The sequence below is a fragment of the Trachypithecus francoisi genome, unplaced genomic scaffold, assembly GCF_009764315.1.
Source record: "Trachypithecus francoisi isolate TF-2019V2 unplaced genomic scaffold, Tfra_2.0 Lachesis_group5, whole genome shotgun sequence".
Lineage (NCBI taxonomy): Eukaryota > Metazoa > Chordata > Mammalia > Primates > Cercopithecidae > Trachypithecus > Trachypithecus francoisi.
This window is the reverse complement of record NW_022681470.1, coordinates 121,040,148-121,059,591: the sequence shown is the minus strand read 5'-3', so window position 1 is coordinate 121,059,591 and position 19,444 is coordinate 121,040,148. Positions and strand designations below refer to the sequence as shown.

General features: G+C 37.6%; 1 protein-coding gene across 4 annotated transcripts in view; it reads left to right on the top strand.

The window, feature by feature from the left end:
* CDC14A (cell division cycle 14A) overlaps positions 1-19,444 on the top strand; it is a 168,378-nt gene that overhangs the window by 59,425 nt on the left and 89,509 nt on the right. For all 4 annotated transcript variants that reach the window (XM_033199722.1, XM_033199724.1, XM_033199723.1 and 1 more), the window contains exon 5: positions 11,359-11,438. In XM_033199722.1, coding sequence (XP_033055613.1) covers positions 11,359-11,438 — 80 coding nt within the window. The remainder of the gene's footprint in view (positions 1-11,358; positions 11,439-19,444) is intronic.

Below are 19,444 nucleotides of genomic sequence, written 5' to 3'. Positions count from 1 at the left end.
TAAGTTATTTTTATTTAAGCTGTAGTTGTTTCAGTTCTGACGTCTGTGGAGATTAGTAAGCTAAAGTATGTAGGGAATATGTTTACTTAAAATCTATGCACAGTTATGAATGATTAATTCTGCAGCTACTCAGGAGGCTGAGGCAGGAGAATCGCTTAAACCCGGGAGACAGAGGTTGCAGTGAGCCAAGATCATGCCCCTGTGCTCCAGCCTGGGTGACAAGAACGAAACTCTGTCTCAAAAATAAATAAATAAATAAATAAATAAAGAGAGAAAGAAAGAAAGAAAAAAGAATGATTAATTCTGTTATCTTCTCGAAGGACAATACAGGCATGTGGCACTTGTTTGAACAATTGGGGCTAATGCACAGAAAAATTGCCACAGAATCTTTTCTCCAAACACCTGACTGATGGGCAAAGCTCTTGTTTCTCCTGCTTTCTCTAAGCAACAACTCTTGTAAATAATGGAAGAGAACAACCAGTTCCTTGTTTGTGTGCATTGTTAGTTTTCTATTCTTGAGTGAGTTCAAAGAACAGTAACTTACAAGTTACTATGATTCTAGACCTGAGATTTACTTCACATGCTTCGTGACTTTTGTGTTAGAAGTTTGGATAACATCTCACCTGCAAACTTCCTGAAATTTGAAAAAGAATAAGACGACTATATTTGAAAAGGCTTCTTAAAATTTTAATTTTAAAAACAATTTTATATACAGTTCCTTAGGTATATACTCTAGTTACTAAAATTAATACATTGGGTTGCTGGTCTACCACCTTCTGTCTTCTAGGAGATTGCAGACTGCCTAAAGTTGCCATAAGCACGTGGGAAGCAACCCCCCACACCCAAGTTGGGTTCCGTCCCTGGCAAGTTTGGTAGACTTCCTCCTGTGCATTACCAGAAAGTTTATGATCTTTCTTGTTCACTTTTCTTCCCAATTACTTTCCTTCCAATGACAGCAAGAACATTTCCTCTCATATTTGCCCTGCTTTCCACTGCCTCAGATTTGAAATCAGCTGTAATCATAATGCCAAATACTGAGGAAAGTTATGCATTTTGAAGCAGAATTGTATATAATTAAGTACCAATCAAAACATTAGAAATAATTCAGGGTTCACTTTAAAGGCATTATAGATGTATTCCTTGATTTCTTCAAGTTTTTCTAATTTAGCTTTCCCTCAAGTATTAGCATTGAGGGAAGATAATTAACTTAAAAAACTAACACACTTACTTAATTATTTTAGTTTTAATATTGAAACTAATGTCTTCTACATTTTATTTTAGATATATGATTTTAATGATAATACTGAATAAATTATCATTTTTGGACTAGCTTAGGAAACTTAAAATCTTAAGATTTTGTCTTTGGGAAAACATTTCCAGAAGTCAAAATATTATCCTTGGCAAGGCGCAATGCCTCACGCCTGTAATCCCAATACTTTGGAAGGCCAAGACAGTAGGATTGCCTGAGCCCAGGAGTTCGAGACCAGCCTGGGCAACATAGTAAGACCCCGTCTCTAAACAACAACAAAAAAGAAAACAACAACAGCAACAACAACAAAAACACATATTATCTTTTACAAATAAATGTTTGAAGTATAATGTATTTGCAGTTTAAAGACTTTCTATAATTGCTAACAGGTGTTAAGAGGATTTAAACATCCAGTTCTGGTCTGTTACAGTGGATCTGCATCACCATCTTCATTACAAAGTTATGGTTCTTTGCCTTCTAAACTTGATCCAATTCAGTCCTGGGTTTAAATAACATACTTTTTTTTGTTTTCTTTCTTCACTTGGAAAGTTTTATGAAATGAAGTTCATGCTATACCCAGAAGTAAGCAGTGAAACTCAGCACCAGGAGTTTTTAATATGAAACCGTTCAGTTTGGGAGATGTATTATTCAAGTGATATTCTGGAGCGAGTCTGTTTTTGTGTTTTATATAAGGACTACCTTTTAATGATGAATGATAAATGTTCTACAGGGTTATATTTAGCTGCATGTTGTAACGTAACAGTATTTTGCTCAGCTTGTGTGAGACTAAGGGACTGAGGTTTTTTGGGGCCACACATTTTCTTCTTTCCCCCTTTAATGTGTCCTTTTAAGTTTCTGTGTATTAAGAACATTGGCTTAGTGTTTCCTTTGTTTGCTTTATAAGGGGTTGGGCTAGCTTACTGTCACACAACCAGCCCAGTGAGGTCTATGTTGGTACATGAACTCACCTCAGGCAGAAGAGAACCATTGTGTCACTGAGACAGTGCTAGCAAGAGATGTGCATTTGTGCTGGCTGTAGCTGTCAGTTCTGCAAGGATATCTTTTTAGGCTGATTATGAAAATTCTGGTTGTAATCAAATTAGATGGGAAGACACACATGGCTAATAATGTCTGCAATTCTCCTAAATTGCCCATCAAAAAGCTCCCACTGGTTTCACTCTAATTATACCCATGAGAGGGGTGAGAGAGTATTTCTATTCTAAACGAATTGTCAAATAAATAAAGTCTGCTCTTTGTTGACTGTATGTTAAATCCCAGCTTCAAATTAAATTGTAAAGAGATGTCACATGAGGGTATTTCAGAGCAAACAGCACCTCAAACAAAAACCATAGTCATTTCTAGACTTCATTCTCATAAGGATTCAAATACTGAAAATTGTTAAGTATTTTTAGGGTAGAAATGAGCGATGGAGATAGAGACCTGATGTCAGGTTCTGCTTAACTTCTATGATTAGCCTTGCCTCCATATTTGTTAAGCAGATATATTGTCTTATGCTTTGCTGACTTCATAATCTGTGATTTATAATGGACTCAAAAGTTGAAGAACAGGAAGAGTGACTTTCTTTTACTACATGTTCAACCAAAGACTGTAGGAAACAAAACACATTCATTCTTATTCTGTTTTAATTAGACTGTTTAGCATGATAGATTTAAAATAGACTGATTATAATACAAGTTTTAAATACGGTTGTGTTTCTGATTTGTAATCAGACTGACCTATCTAATTCATATGTGATTAACATTGAATATTTCTTATTTCCACAAGCAATTAAAACAAAATAGAATTATTTATGCATTTGAGAAATGTAAAACTTTGTCCTATTTTTAAAACATTATAAAGTTGAATGTAGATATTGTTTCTGAGTCACTGGATATAATGGGAGGAAATGATTAAGAAAATAATGTTGCTAAAAATAAGAAAATTAAACATGTTGTTTGTGTTTGTGTATCACAATTAATGCTGTCTTTAGAAAAAAACAGTTTATAAATTAAGTGCCCTGACATTTAAGAAGTCTGAGAACCAAGTTTTGGGAGCCAAGGAAGAGACTTTAAAAGTTTTATGTTTCAGCTTTTTGCAAAGTTTTTTGCCTTGCAGTGTGCTTTTATGCTGGACTTCTGTTTTTATGCTGGACTTCTTTTCATGGATTTCTGTGGTTCATTCTTTGCAGGTAACTGGTGATTGCTTTCCTTTCCTAAAAACAAATACAGTTTAGTAATCTTATTATTTTGTTCATGAGAAGTTCAAATAGAAAAAACGAATACAGTGCTAGTAACAGTAACTCGCTTCTGTTTTCACGTACTTTGTTGCAGAAAGACATGGGCCACCTCAGGGATCTTCTGATATTTTGATAATGGGTTTGGTAAAGCAAGGGCCAGTGGCATTTATTTTATGGATGTTGATACTAAGGCATCAGGAGACTAGGGAGGATGTTTGAAGAGGCAGAACTGAGAGTAGGATCATAATCTGTACTCTAAAATCATAGGGTTGAACTAAATCATGGTCTTGTTAGGGACATTTACAACCTCATGTTCCGATGTTTGTATACATAGATGGGCTTTAGGGTGAAGGTGTGAGAAATAATAACAGTGTAGATCTAGATTCACCCAGAGACAGATGGTGGAAAGGAAAGAAAAACATTTTGGGACCAAAGTTTATCTCCTTTTTGTTGTCCCTTACTGTAGAAGAGCTGTGTGCTAGATGTAATTTTGAGCACTTTACATACATTATTAATTTATTTATTCTTCCCAACAAACAACCTCATGTGATAGTTACAGTTGTTATCCTCAGTTTATACCTAAGGCAATGGAAGCATACAGGGTTAGTTTCATGCCACTCACGCGGAAAGGACCTGTGTCTATGTCACGCTTCCCCTCATATAAAATGCCCACTATTTGTGCAGTCATCCATCATTTTTGAGTATGGGCTACATGCCAGGCATAGTAGTAGAGTCCTGCAGATAAAAAAGAGACGGAAACCTTGCTCTCATTAGCTTTAGAGCCTACTTGGGGAGACAGGCTCAATTAAATAACCACAGAAACAAACTGGTGTATGAATTTGAAGAAGGGCAGAGAGCTTTGAGAACATAAGGCAGGGGCCTGATCTTATTGGGTTGCCAAAAAGACTGTCTCACTTTAGAGCTGTGATCCCAAGGAAGGGGAGGAGGTGGCATCTAAACACTGTCATGATGCAAGGTAGGCTCAGGTTGAGTGTGGTCATTTTATGGGCCATTCCCAGCCCCCTTTAGAGTCCTTGAAGTCAGTGTCTTTAAGCTCCATAATGGAGATTGCAGACTCTCCCTGTGCCCTCGTATGTGTGCAGGTTCCTGTGCAAATTGTAAGTGTTAAATAAATACTTATGCTGATTGAATTACAGTCATCTGTGGTGATTTGTGCTCTGTTTCACCTCCTGCTGGCTGCTTTTTATCCCATATTGGGAGTGGCCGAGTGTGGCTTCAGAATAGACCCGGGGAAGTAGCAGAGTGAATATTTGGGTCAGGGAGTATGCCTTGACCAGATACTTTCTATAAGCAAATACAAATCATATGAGCTTGAGCTTTTATTTTTTAAAATTAGTGTATTACTTTCTCTTGAAGCACATTATTGGTGAATTGACTCTATTTGGCTTGATGCTTTCATATAATTGGGCTGAGAAAGTTAGTTTTACTCCTCTTCCGGGCATTCCCACTAAAATTGTAGTGATACAGTCTTTTAAAATCTCATTCACCAATTATTAATTAAGCTGAATTAACCCTTTGGGGCAGATGCAGTCTTACCCTTATATGTTTAAAGTAACTGTTCATTACACATAGGTTTTTTTGCTGAGCATCTATCTGACAGGAGGCATCTGAAGGCTTATAAAGCTATGGGAAGCTTGGTTACTTGAGCTCCAGAAACTTTCCACTTCAGTCTAAAGGAAACTAATTACGAAAGAGCTGTGAGGGGCCCATCTGGATGTGCTATGAGTTTCTGTGAGGAAGCCAGACTGACTGTGTGACCTTGAGCAAACAGTTCTCAATGCTTTTCCTGTAAAAAGAAAGTGGGAATAATAATGGAACCTAACTCGGGGTGATGTGAGGATTAATGATTTATGTACAGTGCCTAGAATAGTGCCTGGCACATAGTATATACTGTTAACTTTTTGTTTTTATTGTTGTCATTATCGTGGTCATTATCACTTAAGTTGAGTGTCGTGTTCTGGAGTCTAAAGGGTAAGGGAAAAGGTTCTGAGTTGGAGAAGAAAGGCATCACAGGACATAGTATTTGAGTTTAGGTCTACTGAAATATAGGTCTAATAGGCAGAAATGGTGAGGAAAGTATTCCAGAAAAACAACCACCACCACCTCAAATACCAGAGATATCAGGTATGTTTAGGGAAGGGTGAGGAGTCTAGGCTAGTGGGTAGGATTCATTTGAGGAAAAATGACAAATTCACCTGAAAAGGCAGGCTGGGACAATATCTTGTTGAAGGGTTGGCAGTCTGGGCTGGGCTTTTGGAGCAGGGTTGAGACTTTCCGGGCCCTGCTCTGGAACTACTGGAGTAGGCAGGAGGTGGAGGCGGAGAGAAATGGTATTAGTCCTAGAGTATGGTGAGAAGGGTTTGAAATAACGTGATGATGATTGTCATGGAAGAAAGGTCCAGGTAGTTCACTGGGGAGCTAATGAAACTTAAGACTCAGGGCCTTTCCTTGCTTAGTTCCCTCTCTCAAGCTGTTGAAGGGAAAAATTTTTGTAAAATGTGAAAAGATGTTTGTATGCTCCATCTTCACTCCCCAAATGATGTGTTTCAGGCTCCCAAACCTGGATCTACCCCATAATTGAAAGAGACTGTGGATGGCCAGGAGCCATAGCTCACGCCTGTAATCCCAGCACTTTGGGAGGCTGAGGCTGGTGGATCACTTGAGGCTAGGAGTTTGAGACCAGCCTGGCCAACATGGCGAAAGCCTGTCTCTACTGAAAATAAAAAAAAATAGCTGGACGTGGTGGCATGTACCTGTAGACCTAGCTACTTGGGAGGCTGAGGTGGGAGGATGGCTTGAGCCTTGGGGGTGGAGGTTGCAGTGAGCCAAGATTGCGCCACTGCACTCCAGCCTGGGCGACAGAGCCAGACCCTGTCTCGAGTAGAGTAGAGTAGAGTAGAGTAGAGTAGAGTAGAGTAGAGTAGAGTAGAATACAATAGAATACTGACTGTGACTGTGGAGAGAGAATCAGTCTGGGTATTGACTTGATGTGGGTATCACGTGATGGAGAGGCCAAGGTCAAAGATGACTTTTGAGATGCTGGGTCTGGCTGACTGGGAAGAACCCCTCATAAGAAAGGGGGATGTTGGGAGCAGCCCGTTAGGGTGCAACAGTTTCAAGCCAAGTGAATGCTCTGTGCTGGTTAGCTTCACCAGTAAAAGAAACATTTTCTTCTTATATCTGCCCACCCCCATCCTCAATTGCAGTTTTGCAAGCATGATAATTGTAAGTTACATGGTGCTAAGGAAAGGACTCAGCATGACTGCTGATTAATGGGCTACAGCCCAAAGCACACAACATGGTGACGTCTTTGTAATGTCCAGTTACTATTCTGTGTATGCTAAACCTAATTGTCTGAAACTTTTAAAGGAAGTCTCTCCTTTATTGGTATAAGTCTTCCATATTTGGTAAATCATAGTGCTTCAAGACTATTTTAAAGTTGTAACATCTGTTTTCTGGAAATTGTATTTTGAAGGAATTTAATTGACGCAGACGTGGTTGGAATGCTAATTTCAAAGCTATCGTGCCAATGTTCCAGTGGCAGCACCTGTCTGGGAAAGTCTATTGTCAGCATTTGTTTCCTCTTTTTCACACAAGTAAAATATTAAACAAATAAAATTGAAGAATACTCTTTCAGATGGCCAAATTGAATCCTCAAGAGTATTTTCACTTTCCAAGTCACAAAATATAAATATAATTAATGTAGGGGCACAGATTTCACTTTTAAATATATATATATTGTTTATATGTGTGTGTGTGTTGTGCTTTACTGAAAAGGTTTTTTTTTTTTTTTGGAGGAAAAATAGCACCTACAAACAAAACTAAAAACATAGTAAAGTTTGAGGCAAATGTCCCCAGAGAAAGATCATTAGCAAATTCATGACCCAGAGTCTGGTTGAGACTTCTCTATGAAGCCCTTTGTTGTTTTAAGAATCTCCCCTTGTGTATCAGAGAGATTGAATTATCTGAGTAGAGAAATATAGTTGTAAATTCCAAAATGCTTCAGAAATTCACATATTATTTTGGAGCAGGCATTAAGGATTTAATGACTGCAGGGTTTAGTTTTAAAAAATGATTTAGAAGTATGTGCAGATGAATTCTAAGAGGATTCTATATAACTTCTTATGTTGGTCTGGTATTCCTCTATAAAATAAGTACAAACTTGTTATTTGTTACATTGTTTCTCACGGTGTAGTAAACACAAATATTTAAAATTATAAGAGTTACGCATTTTAATATTCACTTATGTATAGACTCAGTGGCAGGTTTTCACATTTATAGCAGTGATATAAAACATTTTACATCAAATTGATTTAAGTCAAAAGTAAATGTCTGTTTAAAAAGAATGGTACTACATGGTGGTACCTATGGCACAAGTTGGGAAAGTGCATGATTAACTGTTGGGCAACATTGGCTTACTGGTAAACAATATAAATTGTGCTGGTTTGTAGTAGGGTAAATTTTATTATGCTGTTTAATAAAACCTCATAGCTGTTGATAATATATATGTTAAGATACTGGCTCTTTAAGAACCTTTTATTAAAGAAACAAAAAGTCATTGAGGTTCTTGGTACCTGGAAGTTAATTAAACAGAAAAACTTCACTTTAATTGGGTGACTCTTGCTCAGTTAAAAATAAAAGTATATGTTAAATGCTATATTATTAATATGGTTTCTAGGACTTCTTGGCAAAAGTAGGGCAATGTTATCAAAGTCATGCATGTACCACCCACTAAACTGATGTGGTACACCGAACATTATCTGTGCAAATGCTTTTGTTAAGTTGTATTAGTCAAAAGTTCGGGGAAATTTCTGGTTTGGGTTTATATATGTTAATACCTAGTGAGAAAAGCAGACAGCATATAATTTCTTTCCCCTTAGGAGTACAAGAGGAAAAAAAGATATTTAGAAGATGCTTTGAAATTAATTTCATTCAGAGAATATTTTTATGATTCTGCTGAGAGAAGGCAAAAATATTTTTAGAAATATTAGAATATCTGGTAACAAATTTTTGAGCATTAAATATAGATTTTATTTTTAGAAAGAGTACACATTTAACATTGCATAATTTACTTCACATTTAAAAAACAGATCTGTGTATGTCTGTGAAAAAGACAATGTGTTGATAGTAGAAATATAAGGTAGAAAGTTCCTCTTTCTCCTTCTGATCCTTCCCCAGCCCTTTTCCTCAAATATGACTACAAACTGTTAACAGTTTGAAGTCATCTAAGTTTTAAAATCAAATGGAATGAAATGGCATTTAGGAACTTGGAAGAGTGGAAACCTTTTTTCCAGACCTATGCTACCAACTGAGTTTATATTTTCAGGAGGATATGATGGAATTGCTGAGGGCTTTGGAGTCAGCCCACTGTTCAAATTCTATTTTCATCCTAGAGCAACAATGAGAGTTTGAAGTTCCTTACCTTTCTTATTAAATGTCACTTTTCTTCTGAGCTTTAATCTAGCCTAGTCTGTCTCTCTCCTCTCTCTCTTTTTAATAAGGAGACATGTCTAAGAAGATCTGGCATAAGAATATGTGGCATGTTTTATCCTGGAAAAATTAAATTTGGTATTTTAATGACCCAGCATGCATTCATGTGGTAATGCACTCACTCATCAGGAAAGCATTTCCCCACTTTGCCCAAATACCTACCTTCAGGTTGTGAAAGGTCAACCTGTAAAAGACGCCCCAGGAATCTTCCTGGAATTTAGATGGCCTCTGTTGGGTTTCACTTTGCACTTATTAATAATTGAGCATTGCGATAAAAATAAAAACAAAGGGTATCATCTTACAATGTGAGAACATGGGCCATGTGTGCTAAGTCATGCAGGTAAAATGAGGAGCAAAGCCCTGTGGGGTAGCCAGTCTAAAGAAGAATTCCATGTGGGCTGGTGCCTCCCTCTTGCAGAATGAATGACTGTCTCAAAATTAAAGGGAATTAATATAATTGCTCCTGAGGAGGAAAATGTATTTTTGCTTTTCAAAGGTTGTTGTCTAAGCTTTAATTATCTTATCCACACCCAGAAGCTTTCTACAAGCAGCCTTCCCTTTTAGCAGCCAGTCACCATTCAAATACGGCAGCATCTTTAGGCTTAAGAAATCACTGCATTATAACCAATTCTGTTATATAACTTACCCCTTAGGGTACAGTAAAACCTGTTGTAACATTGGTTACTGAAAATGGTCTTTAGAGCTAGTGTTGGTTTAAATGGAATTTTGTAATTATTTGGGCTGCAACTAGAGTGACAATTCTCCATTTTTAGAATCTGGCAATGCCTCTTGTCTCGCAGCACTTTTAGTTATTTCCTTTCTATTGTTTTTTTGTTTCATACTCAATAAGTTTTGGTTGGTGTGTGCTTTATTAGAGCTTCATGTTTACTTGCCAAATGAAGATGGGGTTTTGTTACTAAAGTTAGTATTTTTAATCTATTTTATTTTTCTTTCTTTAGAAAACTCAGAATAGACTCATTTTCTAGTCCTGCAATATTAATAAGTAAACATGTAATGTATTCCTAGTGAAATAGCTTAAAGCTCAAAGGTTTATAAGTAGAGGAAAACCCTACTGTTAAGAATGGAGACGCTACCATTCTTGTCATTGAAATGCATAGGGTTTTGATGTTGGGACATATTAAAGAAATAGTGTTACTAATTTTAGGTAGAGAAGATTGTAGGAATTAAGCTCGTTTCTGACTATAGAGGAAAATGACCCATGCCATCGGCTCAGAATTAAAAAATTAAATTGCTCTTGGAATAAAACCGAGCTCTCCCAGTGGTTTGTATCGCTCTTCACATTCCGGCCACTGCCTGGCTTTCTCCTGCCCCCTCTCCCCTTGTCTCAGTCCTAGCCACACTGACCTTGTTTTCCTCCAACTCACCAAGCTCTTTCCCGCCTCAGGGACCTTGTGTTTGTCATTCTCATGCCTGGATAGCCCTTCCTCCTTCCCCTTAGCTCTTCCTGTGGCTCTCCCCCTCTAGATCTCACCCTGAACATCACTCAGAGACCCCTCCCTGACTACCTTGACTCAGGTAGCCCCTTTCCAGGCCCCTATTTATTTCCTTTTCAGCACTTACCTTAGACTGTATTTATTTCTGTTGATTATTGTCTTTGACCCATGAGGGTAAATTCTATTAAGGGAGGTGCCAGTACCTGATACAGTGCCTGGCATATATTATATACTCATTATCTGTGTATATATATTACCTGGGAGTTGTTCACTGGTTTTAAGGGCTCCTTTTTTGTTTATGTCTTTAAGATTAGTTTATCTTGTTGGACCAGAGGGATTTAAGTAGCTTTGGTATCAAAATCTAAGATAATCTGTTTTCCAATACTCTTACCTATACACATTTTCACCCATTTTTATTGTGATTTTATTGAGTGTTTAGAGAGCAACACTGGCTTTCCTCAGAGTAGGCAGAAAATTCAGTAGATACCCCATGGGTATTGTGCTCACTGTGAGAAATCTTTCAGGATTTACCAGGCACTGAAATAACTCATGGCAGATCTTTGATGAAGGTCAAGGAGGTGTGCGTTGGTCTTTGGTGAGCACATGGTATATTATGAGGGTACAACTGTCCCTGCCATTGTGTCTGTTCAGTGTGCCTTTGTAAAGAGCCTGGAATGGCCTCTTCATGGATCTGCCCTCTGTCTCTAAGCTTACCCATGGAGAAGACAAAGGCTGCTGCTCAGCTTCATGCTGAAAAGGAAATGTTGGTCAATTATTGCTTTGTAAAGATCAACACTATCACCGTAACAGTTGTCACTCAAAGTGGAGGAAGTGAAATGCAAAATTGGTGAGTAATTAGTTTTGTGTCATTCTTTGGTGTTCTAAATGTTGCTATTTATCTGTTTTAGGTAATCTATTTAAAGAAGACACCAGAAGAAGCGTACAGAGCACTCCTATCTGGGTCAACGCCCCCCTATCTTCCATTCAGGTATAACTCCTGGTGAGACTTGGGTTAGGCTTTTGCGACAGAGCTGGATACTTTAGAGTTGGGTCGTAGTGTTTTTTAATTGTCTTAAGATGATAACGGTGATGTTATATGGAATGAAATGAGATGGTAGTTTTTATTATTACATTTTGTAGAGTTTTTTCCCCATAGCTAGCAAGAATAAAATAGCTTTCTTCTTGTAGGAATTTATTTTTTTCCTTGAATCCTTTCTATATCTTTACAGTTTATGTGATGTACAAAGAGTGCCCGATGTATAAGCTAAGTACAAAGAGTGCTCGATGTCAAGATTTGTTGGATTTCAGTAATCTACATCATTGATTCATCCATTCATTCTTCCATTTCATGAGCAGTGATTGAGGTCTGGCCACATGTCAGAGGCTGGGGATATAGAATGAGAGACCCTCTAAGATTCTTCAGGAGCACTGTTTAGTGGGGACCCTAAATCACCAGTTTGGCACACAAATCTGACTGACATCTCCAGGCAGCCTTTCTCTCATTACCGTGTTTTCTAAGTATCATCAAAGAAGATCTTTTAAAAATTTGGGGTGAACTTGAGCTCATTTAAAGAGTAGAAGGGGGCTGGGTGCAGTGGCTCACACCTGTAATCCCAGCACTTTGGGAGGCTGAGGCCGGTGGATAACTTGAGCCCAGGAGTTTGAGACGAGCCTGGGCAACATGATGAAACCCCGTCTCTACTAAAAATACAAAAGTTAGCCAGGCATAGTGGTACATGCTTGTAGTCCCAGCTACACGAGAGGCTGAAGTGGGAGGATTGTTTGAACCTGGGAAGTCGAGGCTGCAGTAAGCTGAGATCGCCCCACTACACTCTAGCGTGGGTGACAGAGTGATACCCTTTCTCAAATAAATAAAGTGGAAGGGACCATGCATCAAAACTCCCATAACACTTACCTCTGCTAGAATTGTGAATGATTCTAATATATTTGCCTTTTTTGCTTGTATGTCCAAATCTGCAAGCATGTGTATTGCTTATTGCTTATTATCGTTATATTACCATAATTAAGCAACACAATGAGAGAAAGGAATGGGAGTGACTGAGAAGGCTCTGCTTGTCTGTCTTCCTCATTCTGCTCTAAACTCTCAGAGGGCAGGCCCCAGTGCCTTATACTTAACAGCACTTTTAGTAAATATTTGAATGAATACATTAAGACTAAATCCCTTAAGAGTCAAAGGATTCTCACTCTGCTTCTGAGATCACAGGAGGTAACTGTTAGGGTAAGACATGGGGAGGAAAGAAGCAACACCTAGTGTGTTTAATTAAAGTGAAGTCAAGGAGTAAGGCATTGGGATTTGGACCCTGAGAAGAAAATATCCTGAAGCAACCTAGAGTCTGAGGTAATCAGTTGTGGAAGGGCAGATAAGAAATGACAGATAATGTAGATGAGAGTTTTAATGGTGAAGACAAAGCTTATTTTTCCTTCTACTTCTAATGGATCCTATACTTTGAAAGTACTTTATAAAATATAATCCTATTTTTTCAGAAAGGGGTAATAATGCTAATAATTCTAAGTTCTAAGCAAAGTGGTTAGGAGTACGTACTTTGGAGGCAGAGACACTTGAAGCAGTTTGAAGCCTCATTCTGCTTCTTGCTGTCTGTAGTAAGTAAGTATAAGTATCTTGGACAAATTACTTATCCTCTCTCAGCCTCAGTTTCCTTATCTGTAAAATGGCTTCAGGTCTAAACTAAGGATCAATAAAGTAATAAATTTATCCTTCTGCCTAGTGCAATATTTGGTTTTTGTTTTTCTTGTTGTTAGCATTGTACTATTATTACTGTTAATAACATAATAGTAATAATAATTATTATTACAGAGTCTCACTCTGTTGCCCAGGCTGGAGTGCAGTGGCACAGTCTGGGTTCACTGCAACCTCTGCCTCCTGGGTTCAAGAGAATCTCCTGCCCCAGCCTCCTCAATAGCTGGAATTGTAGGCCCCCACCACCATGCCTGGCTAATTTTTGTGTTTTTAGTAGTGATGGAGTTTTGCTGTGTTGGCCAAGCTGCTGTAGAACCCCTGACTTCCAGTGACCCGCTCGCATCACCCTCCCAAAGTGCTGGAATGAAGGTGTGAGCCACTGCGCCCAGTTGAGAACTAGAATTTTGAAATAATAATACCAGAATAGAAGAAAAGATAGTAAGATAATTAATACTACTTAACATAGAATTGATTTCAATTCTACATAAATAGTAAATTGATAGCCAATTTTTTCAAATATTTTTCACTCAAATTATTTGAAAATATAAATACGTTAACATAGTTCAGAAACTTAAAAAATCTATAGGAAGGTTTAAGTGAAATTTCTCCCTCCCATCCTTGATCCTCATCTGTCTAGTCCTTTCCAGGTAACTTCTGGTATTAGTTGATTTGATATCAGCCTAGAATTTCTTTATGCACATATAAGTAAATGAAGATATGCACCCATTTCCTACTAAAAGTATACACTTGAATGTAACTCTAAGGTCTATCCTTTTGATAACTTAGGATACCAAGAGTTGTATTTACATTAAGCTGCATTTCTAAATCTACACTCTTCATAAACCATACATTTGAAATAGAAAATACCGCAAAGTAGTGCATTTATAATTCAGTGAAGAATTTAGTTGAAAGAATACTACTAGTTTTCTGGAAACTTAATATTTTTATTATGCTAAGATAAGATGTGAGTTGTTTTTAGTCTACAGCTCAGACCAACTAAGACTGATGGACTCCTATCAAGAATCATCCTTATACTAAATTCCGGGCAGCCATCATTGCATTGGCCTTCATTATAATCTGGGTTTTATTGTAACTAGGTTTTAAAAAAAAATCCCATTTCTTATGAAATTACACTTTTGTCTTCATTGTCTAAATTGTTTCAACTGCTGATATATTAACACTTTTAATTAAAAATGAGAAGCCTTAAATAAATATGTTTGAATGTAATTGTTTTATTATTTAAAATTTTTTAAAAATGATGATTTTGAAGGCTTGTTGAAGGTGTGGTTGGTATGTTCATATACACTTTTCATTGAAATGTCTGTGTTTCCATTCGTGCTATATATTTTAGTTTCTTTCTAATAAAAGAGTTTTATGGCTACTGTGAATTTAAATAATGTTGTTTTTCAAATTTTTTTCACTTTGCAAACATTATCTGAGCAGTCACTTCCGTAAAGCCTCCCTCATTTTTCTGGAGAGGCTTGGCAGGTCCTTTGCCTGTGATTCCCTATTACGTTTTATGTATTACAAAGCCAATACCTTGTATTTTAATTATTTGTTTGCATGGCTGACTCTTCTCTTGAGGGCTGTGGTTGGTTCTTTTCCTATTTTGTCCTGAGGGAGCAAGTGTATTAAAATATATTTATTGCTTTTTTGGTGCCAGTCACTTTGATAGTCCTATGGATTTAAAGATGTTTAGAACAACTTGGTACCTGCTGCAGAAGAGCTCAATGTATAGTCTGTATACATGTATAGGTGTGTAAAACAGTTACAGTGCTTTGTTAGAGTTAGAAGAGAGGTGTTATGGGAATACTGAGGAAGGAGGTTTAACTCTGAAACGGGGGGTGGGAGAAGATGTTAGGGATACGCTCCATGGAATGCTTTTCATATTAGAATGAAAACTGGAGAACAGCAATTCAGGCACTGATTTTAGGTGCTATATTTATTTATTAGTATGGCATGGGTTGTTTTTGTATAATGTTATGTTAGGTAGGATATATAATATGAAGTTCACGGTATGGGTACATTATTATAACCTAAAGGATGATCTGATTTTATTCCTACTTAGATTCTATTTACCTAGTTAAAATTAACAAAAAATGGGAAGTGTGTAGCTTTACTGCCTATTCTTGATTAAATTAAGTATAGTCAACTTTAGAGATAGTTGAATTTCTGGCTTGTGTGACAGCAACGAGTGTTGTGATGTCACCTGTGAGTCAGTCTTAGCGTGTTCCGTTGAATTATAGGGTAGTTGTGTCAGAGACTGTATTCACTTTTACTGAGAATAGCCAATCTGTTGATTAAAAGTGACTTTAGCTGAAAATCAGGGGAAAGGGGTGTTTTTCATCTACCTTAATTCTTTGAGTCATCCATCTTCAATGTTGGCTTGGCAGCTGGCCTTCAAGGGAACAAGAGGCCTTTCAGTTCTGGGGTCAGACTCAGCAGAGTTTGAATTGACAAACTAGGTATGAATCTTTTTAGGTTCTCTTCCTTTCAGTGTACTACTAAATTACAGTGTATACTATTGAGCAAACAAAGTCATATTAATCTCAGCTTATCTAAAGCCCCAGGAGACCAGTGACCCTTAGTGGAATATCCAGATTGTTTTCATGGCAGTCAGTGGCAGGGTTTTCAAAGCTACATTCTTGGGTGCTCACAAGACAGTATCTGTGAAAATTTAAAGTCCCACAAATCATTGAAAAGATAACCAATCTAAATTGTACAACTTATTTAAGATGTCTCTTGTGCTTTTAAATTCATTTTATACTTACTTCTTTGCTTATTGGTCCACATGTATCAGGTTGGTAAGTTTTTTAGTATTGGTGATGATTCCTAAATCTGCTCAAAGCCAGTTTTTAAAATGACGTATAGGCCGGGTGCAGTGCCTCATGCCTGTAATCTCAGTACTTTGGGAGGCCAAGGTGGGCGATCACTTGAGGTCAGGAGTTTGAGACCAGCCTGGCCAACATAGTGAAACCCCATCTCTACTAACAATACAAAAAATGTAGCCAGGCATGGTGGTGCATGCCTGTAGTCCCAGCTACTTGGGATGTTGAGGCAGGTGAATTGCTTGAACCCGGGAGGCGGAGGTTGTGGTGAGCCAAGATCGTGCCACTGCACTCCAGCCAGGGCAACAGAGCAATACTCCATCTCAAAATAAATAAAATAAAATAAAATAAAATGACATATACAATTAAACAGGGAAGGAATAACATCCAGGGACCTAGTTTTGAAGACATATACAGAGAGCATGGCATGAAAAATAATGACTAAGTTTGGAGGTAAGGTTAGGTACGGTAATGTGCTGACATTAATGGAATAAAGCTGGTTGAACATTGGATGTCCTGTGCCTTTAGTTTTTTCCTAAAGCTTGGAGAAGAGGCTAGAATTTACAGGTGTTTCTCAAAGTTATGTTGATCCTCAAACTTATCTACATACCTGGGGAGCTTTAAAAAACTATTGATCCCTAGATTCTGTGCCCAGAAATTTTGCTGTAATTGGTCAAGGGTGAAGTCAGAGTATTGGAAATTTGAAAAACTACATATATGATTCCCATATGTGTGGTCAAGGTTGAGAACTCCTGCTCTGTAAGATATGTCATGGCAAAAAAAAAAAAAAAAAAAAGTAAATTTAAAACTCTCTGTCTTGGAGATTTACAAAGCAAATTTCCATTTTAAACATTCTGAATGGTTCTGATAATGAAGTAACCTGTTTAGCTCTGTAAAACCCAGAATTTTCTTTTTTCTTTTTGTTGTTTTGAGATGGAGGTTTCACTTTGTTGCCTAGGGTGGGCTCGAACTCTTGAGCTCAAATCCTGTGTAGTTGGGATTACAAGCATGCACCACTGCATCTGGCCCAGAATTTTACAAAGTACTGATTTTCTTCCTTCTGCCCCATACTTTCCTTTAATATCCAGCAGAACTCCTGTTCTGAAACGCTCTGAGGCATATTTCCTGATCCACACCTGTGTGGAACAAAAATCATCTCTTGGGATTAGAATAATATGCTAGCATTTTGTGGAACTTTTTTTTTTTTTTTGGTGCTGTTTCCTGAGAGTCTTGGAAATAGATGGCTTATCAAATAATGGTATTTTATTTAATGTGAACAGGAATATGCACGTTTTCTTGCAGTTGTGAAGCCAGACAATCTTCTCTAACAGAGGATTCACACACCTCCCACTGGCAATCCTTTAATGACATCTGTCATTAAAATGGATGCATAGTGTTTGTGTTGAGGGAGGTGTTTGTTGTGTTTTGGGGGATGACCCTTAGTGATATTCCAGTTGCTGAGCTCTATGGCTGAGTCTTAATGGGAAATCTCAAAGGTAATTATTTTAGATCTTCTGGGCATGCCAGAACTTGTAGGTCTTTAAACAAAGGCTCAAAAGGGTCAATCACTGTAGGTCTTTAAACAAAGGCTCAAAAAGGTCAACCACTTAGGACTTGGCATCAGGCTGCCTCCTTTCTCATAAACATGTGCTGGCAGATGTTAGATGTAATCATAAAATATATTTCCTTAAATAAAACATTGAACCAGATTTTTATTGGCTTAAATATGATACTGTGATTTTTGTCGTAGTTTGTTTAGCAATTAACTGTACTTCAAAGGGAAAGTTCTCTTTACCTCTTTCCTGCTTTCCTCTTGAGTATCCAAACTATGGAAACAATATTTTATCCTGTTTTAAGATGTTCCTTTCACTCTCAACTTTTCCTTGCTGTTTCTCAGTCTTGATCTTTGGGGTCATTTCTACCCCATGGATCTTTAATAAACTTTTGCTTTTGGTGCTTGGTATGCTGGAAGCTAATTCGCATTAGTTTTGACTAGTGAGGATGTGCCAATTTTCTGAGTGTTGAAAATCGATGTCTTTTTCAGTCCAAACTGTTGAATCCATTCTTAACAGCTGCGGCATATTTTGAATAAGTCGTACCCCCTTGAAAAAGAGTCTTTGTGAGAGTTTTCTTGTTAAAGTGCTAAGTAAGCGCTGCTATACAGGATCTGAGAAGAGAAACAAGTGTAGGTGTCTCCATGACCCATTAAGTACTCACATGGAGGTGAGTTTTATTTATTCTGTTTTTTATCTGCTGTAACAAGAAGTGATTTGTGTTGCGAAAATTCGCTCAGACTACTTTTTTAAAAATTTTTATTCCTACCTTTAGGGTTCCAGATCAGTTTTACCAAACTTAGTGAAGTAGGGTTGGTGCCAAAGTTTTTGTACTCTTTGTGGTATATTTCCAGTAGCCTTAGTTGATAAAGATGGTTTTGAATAAGATTGCAGTCATTTACCTTAATGAACATAGTAATAGTTATTATTTTGTTGAATATTATGAAAAGCTCTTAAATACCTGGGTTAAAACCAATTTGCCATTATTTTTATTTTTAAAGAAAAATTGTTGACCATATGAGTGGCTCATTCCTGTAATCCCAGTGCTTTAGGAGGCCGAGGCAAGAGGATCGCTTGAACCCATGAGTTAAGCGAACCCATGAGACCAGTCTAAGTAACATAGTAAGACCTGGTCTCTACAAAAAAATACAAATAAAAATTAGTCAGGGGTAGTGGCACCCCTCTGTAGTCCTAGCTGCTTGGGAGGTTTAGGTGGGAGGATTGCTTGAGCCTGGCAATTTGAGGCTACAGTGAGTTATGATTGTGCCGCTGTGACAGAATGAGCCCCTGTCTCTGAAATTAAGAAGAAAAAAAAAAAAAAAGAATAGAAAAATTAGTGGTTAAATGGGTGCCAGTCAGATGTTGATAAAATGCCCAGAGTACAGGTTTTGGTCTATTTTTCTGGTGTTATTGCTAGTGCTAGACAGATTTTATTCTGCTGATTTCAGGTGATCCTTTAAGCCATGACTTAGAATTGAATTTTCACAGATCTCTGTTTCTTTAGATGAGCAAAATGATTCATGTGTAGCCTTATGTTAAATCTGCAAAGCTGAGATTCTGGTTTTTTTTTTTTTTTTGGTACAGGTCACGTTCAACTTTGGACCCTGCCTCCTGAGGCATGTGGTTTTGCTCTTTCATGAATGGGAGATGGTTTTGTCCTCCCTACTAATTCTCAGTACAGTTTCGTCTTGTAGGTCTCAATGTTATAAGCTCTTTCTTTTATTGTAGCTGGTGCATATATGTCGTAGGTTTGTTCAGAGGCTGGAAACTAGGATGTACTTTGGACAGTTGTATAAAGTATTTTGGGCATTGTCTGGTTCTGAAGTACACGTACAATATAGTCTGCAGCTCAACTGTCCAGTATGTTAGCTAGTAGCTACATGTGTTAGTGAGC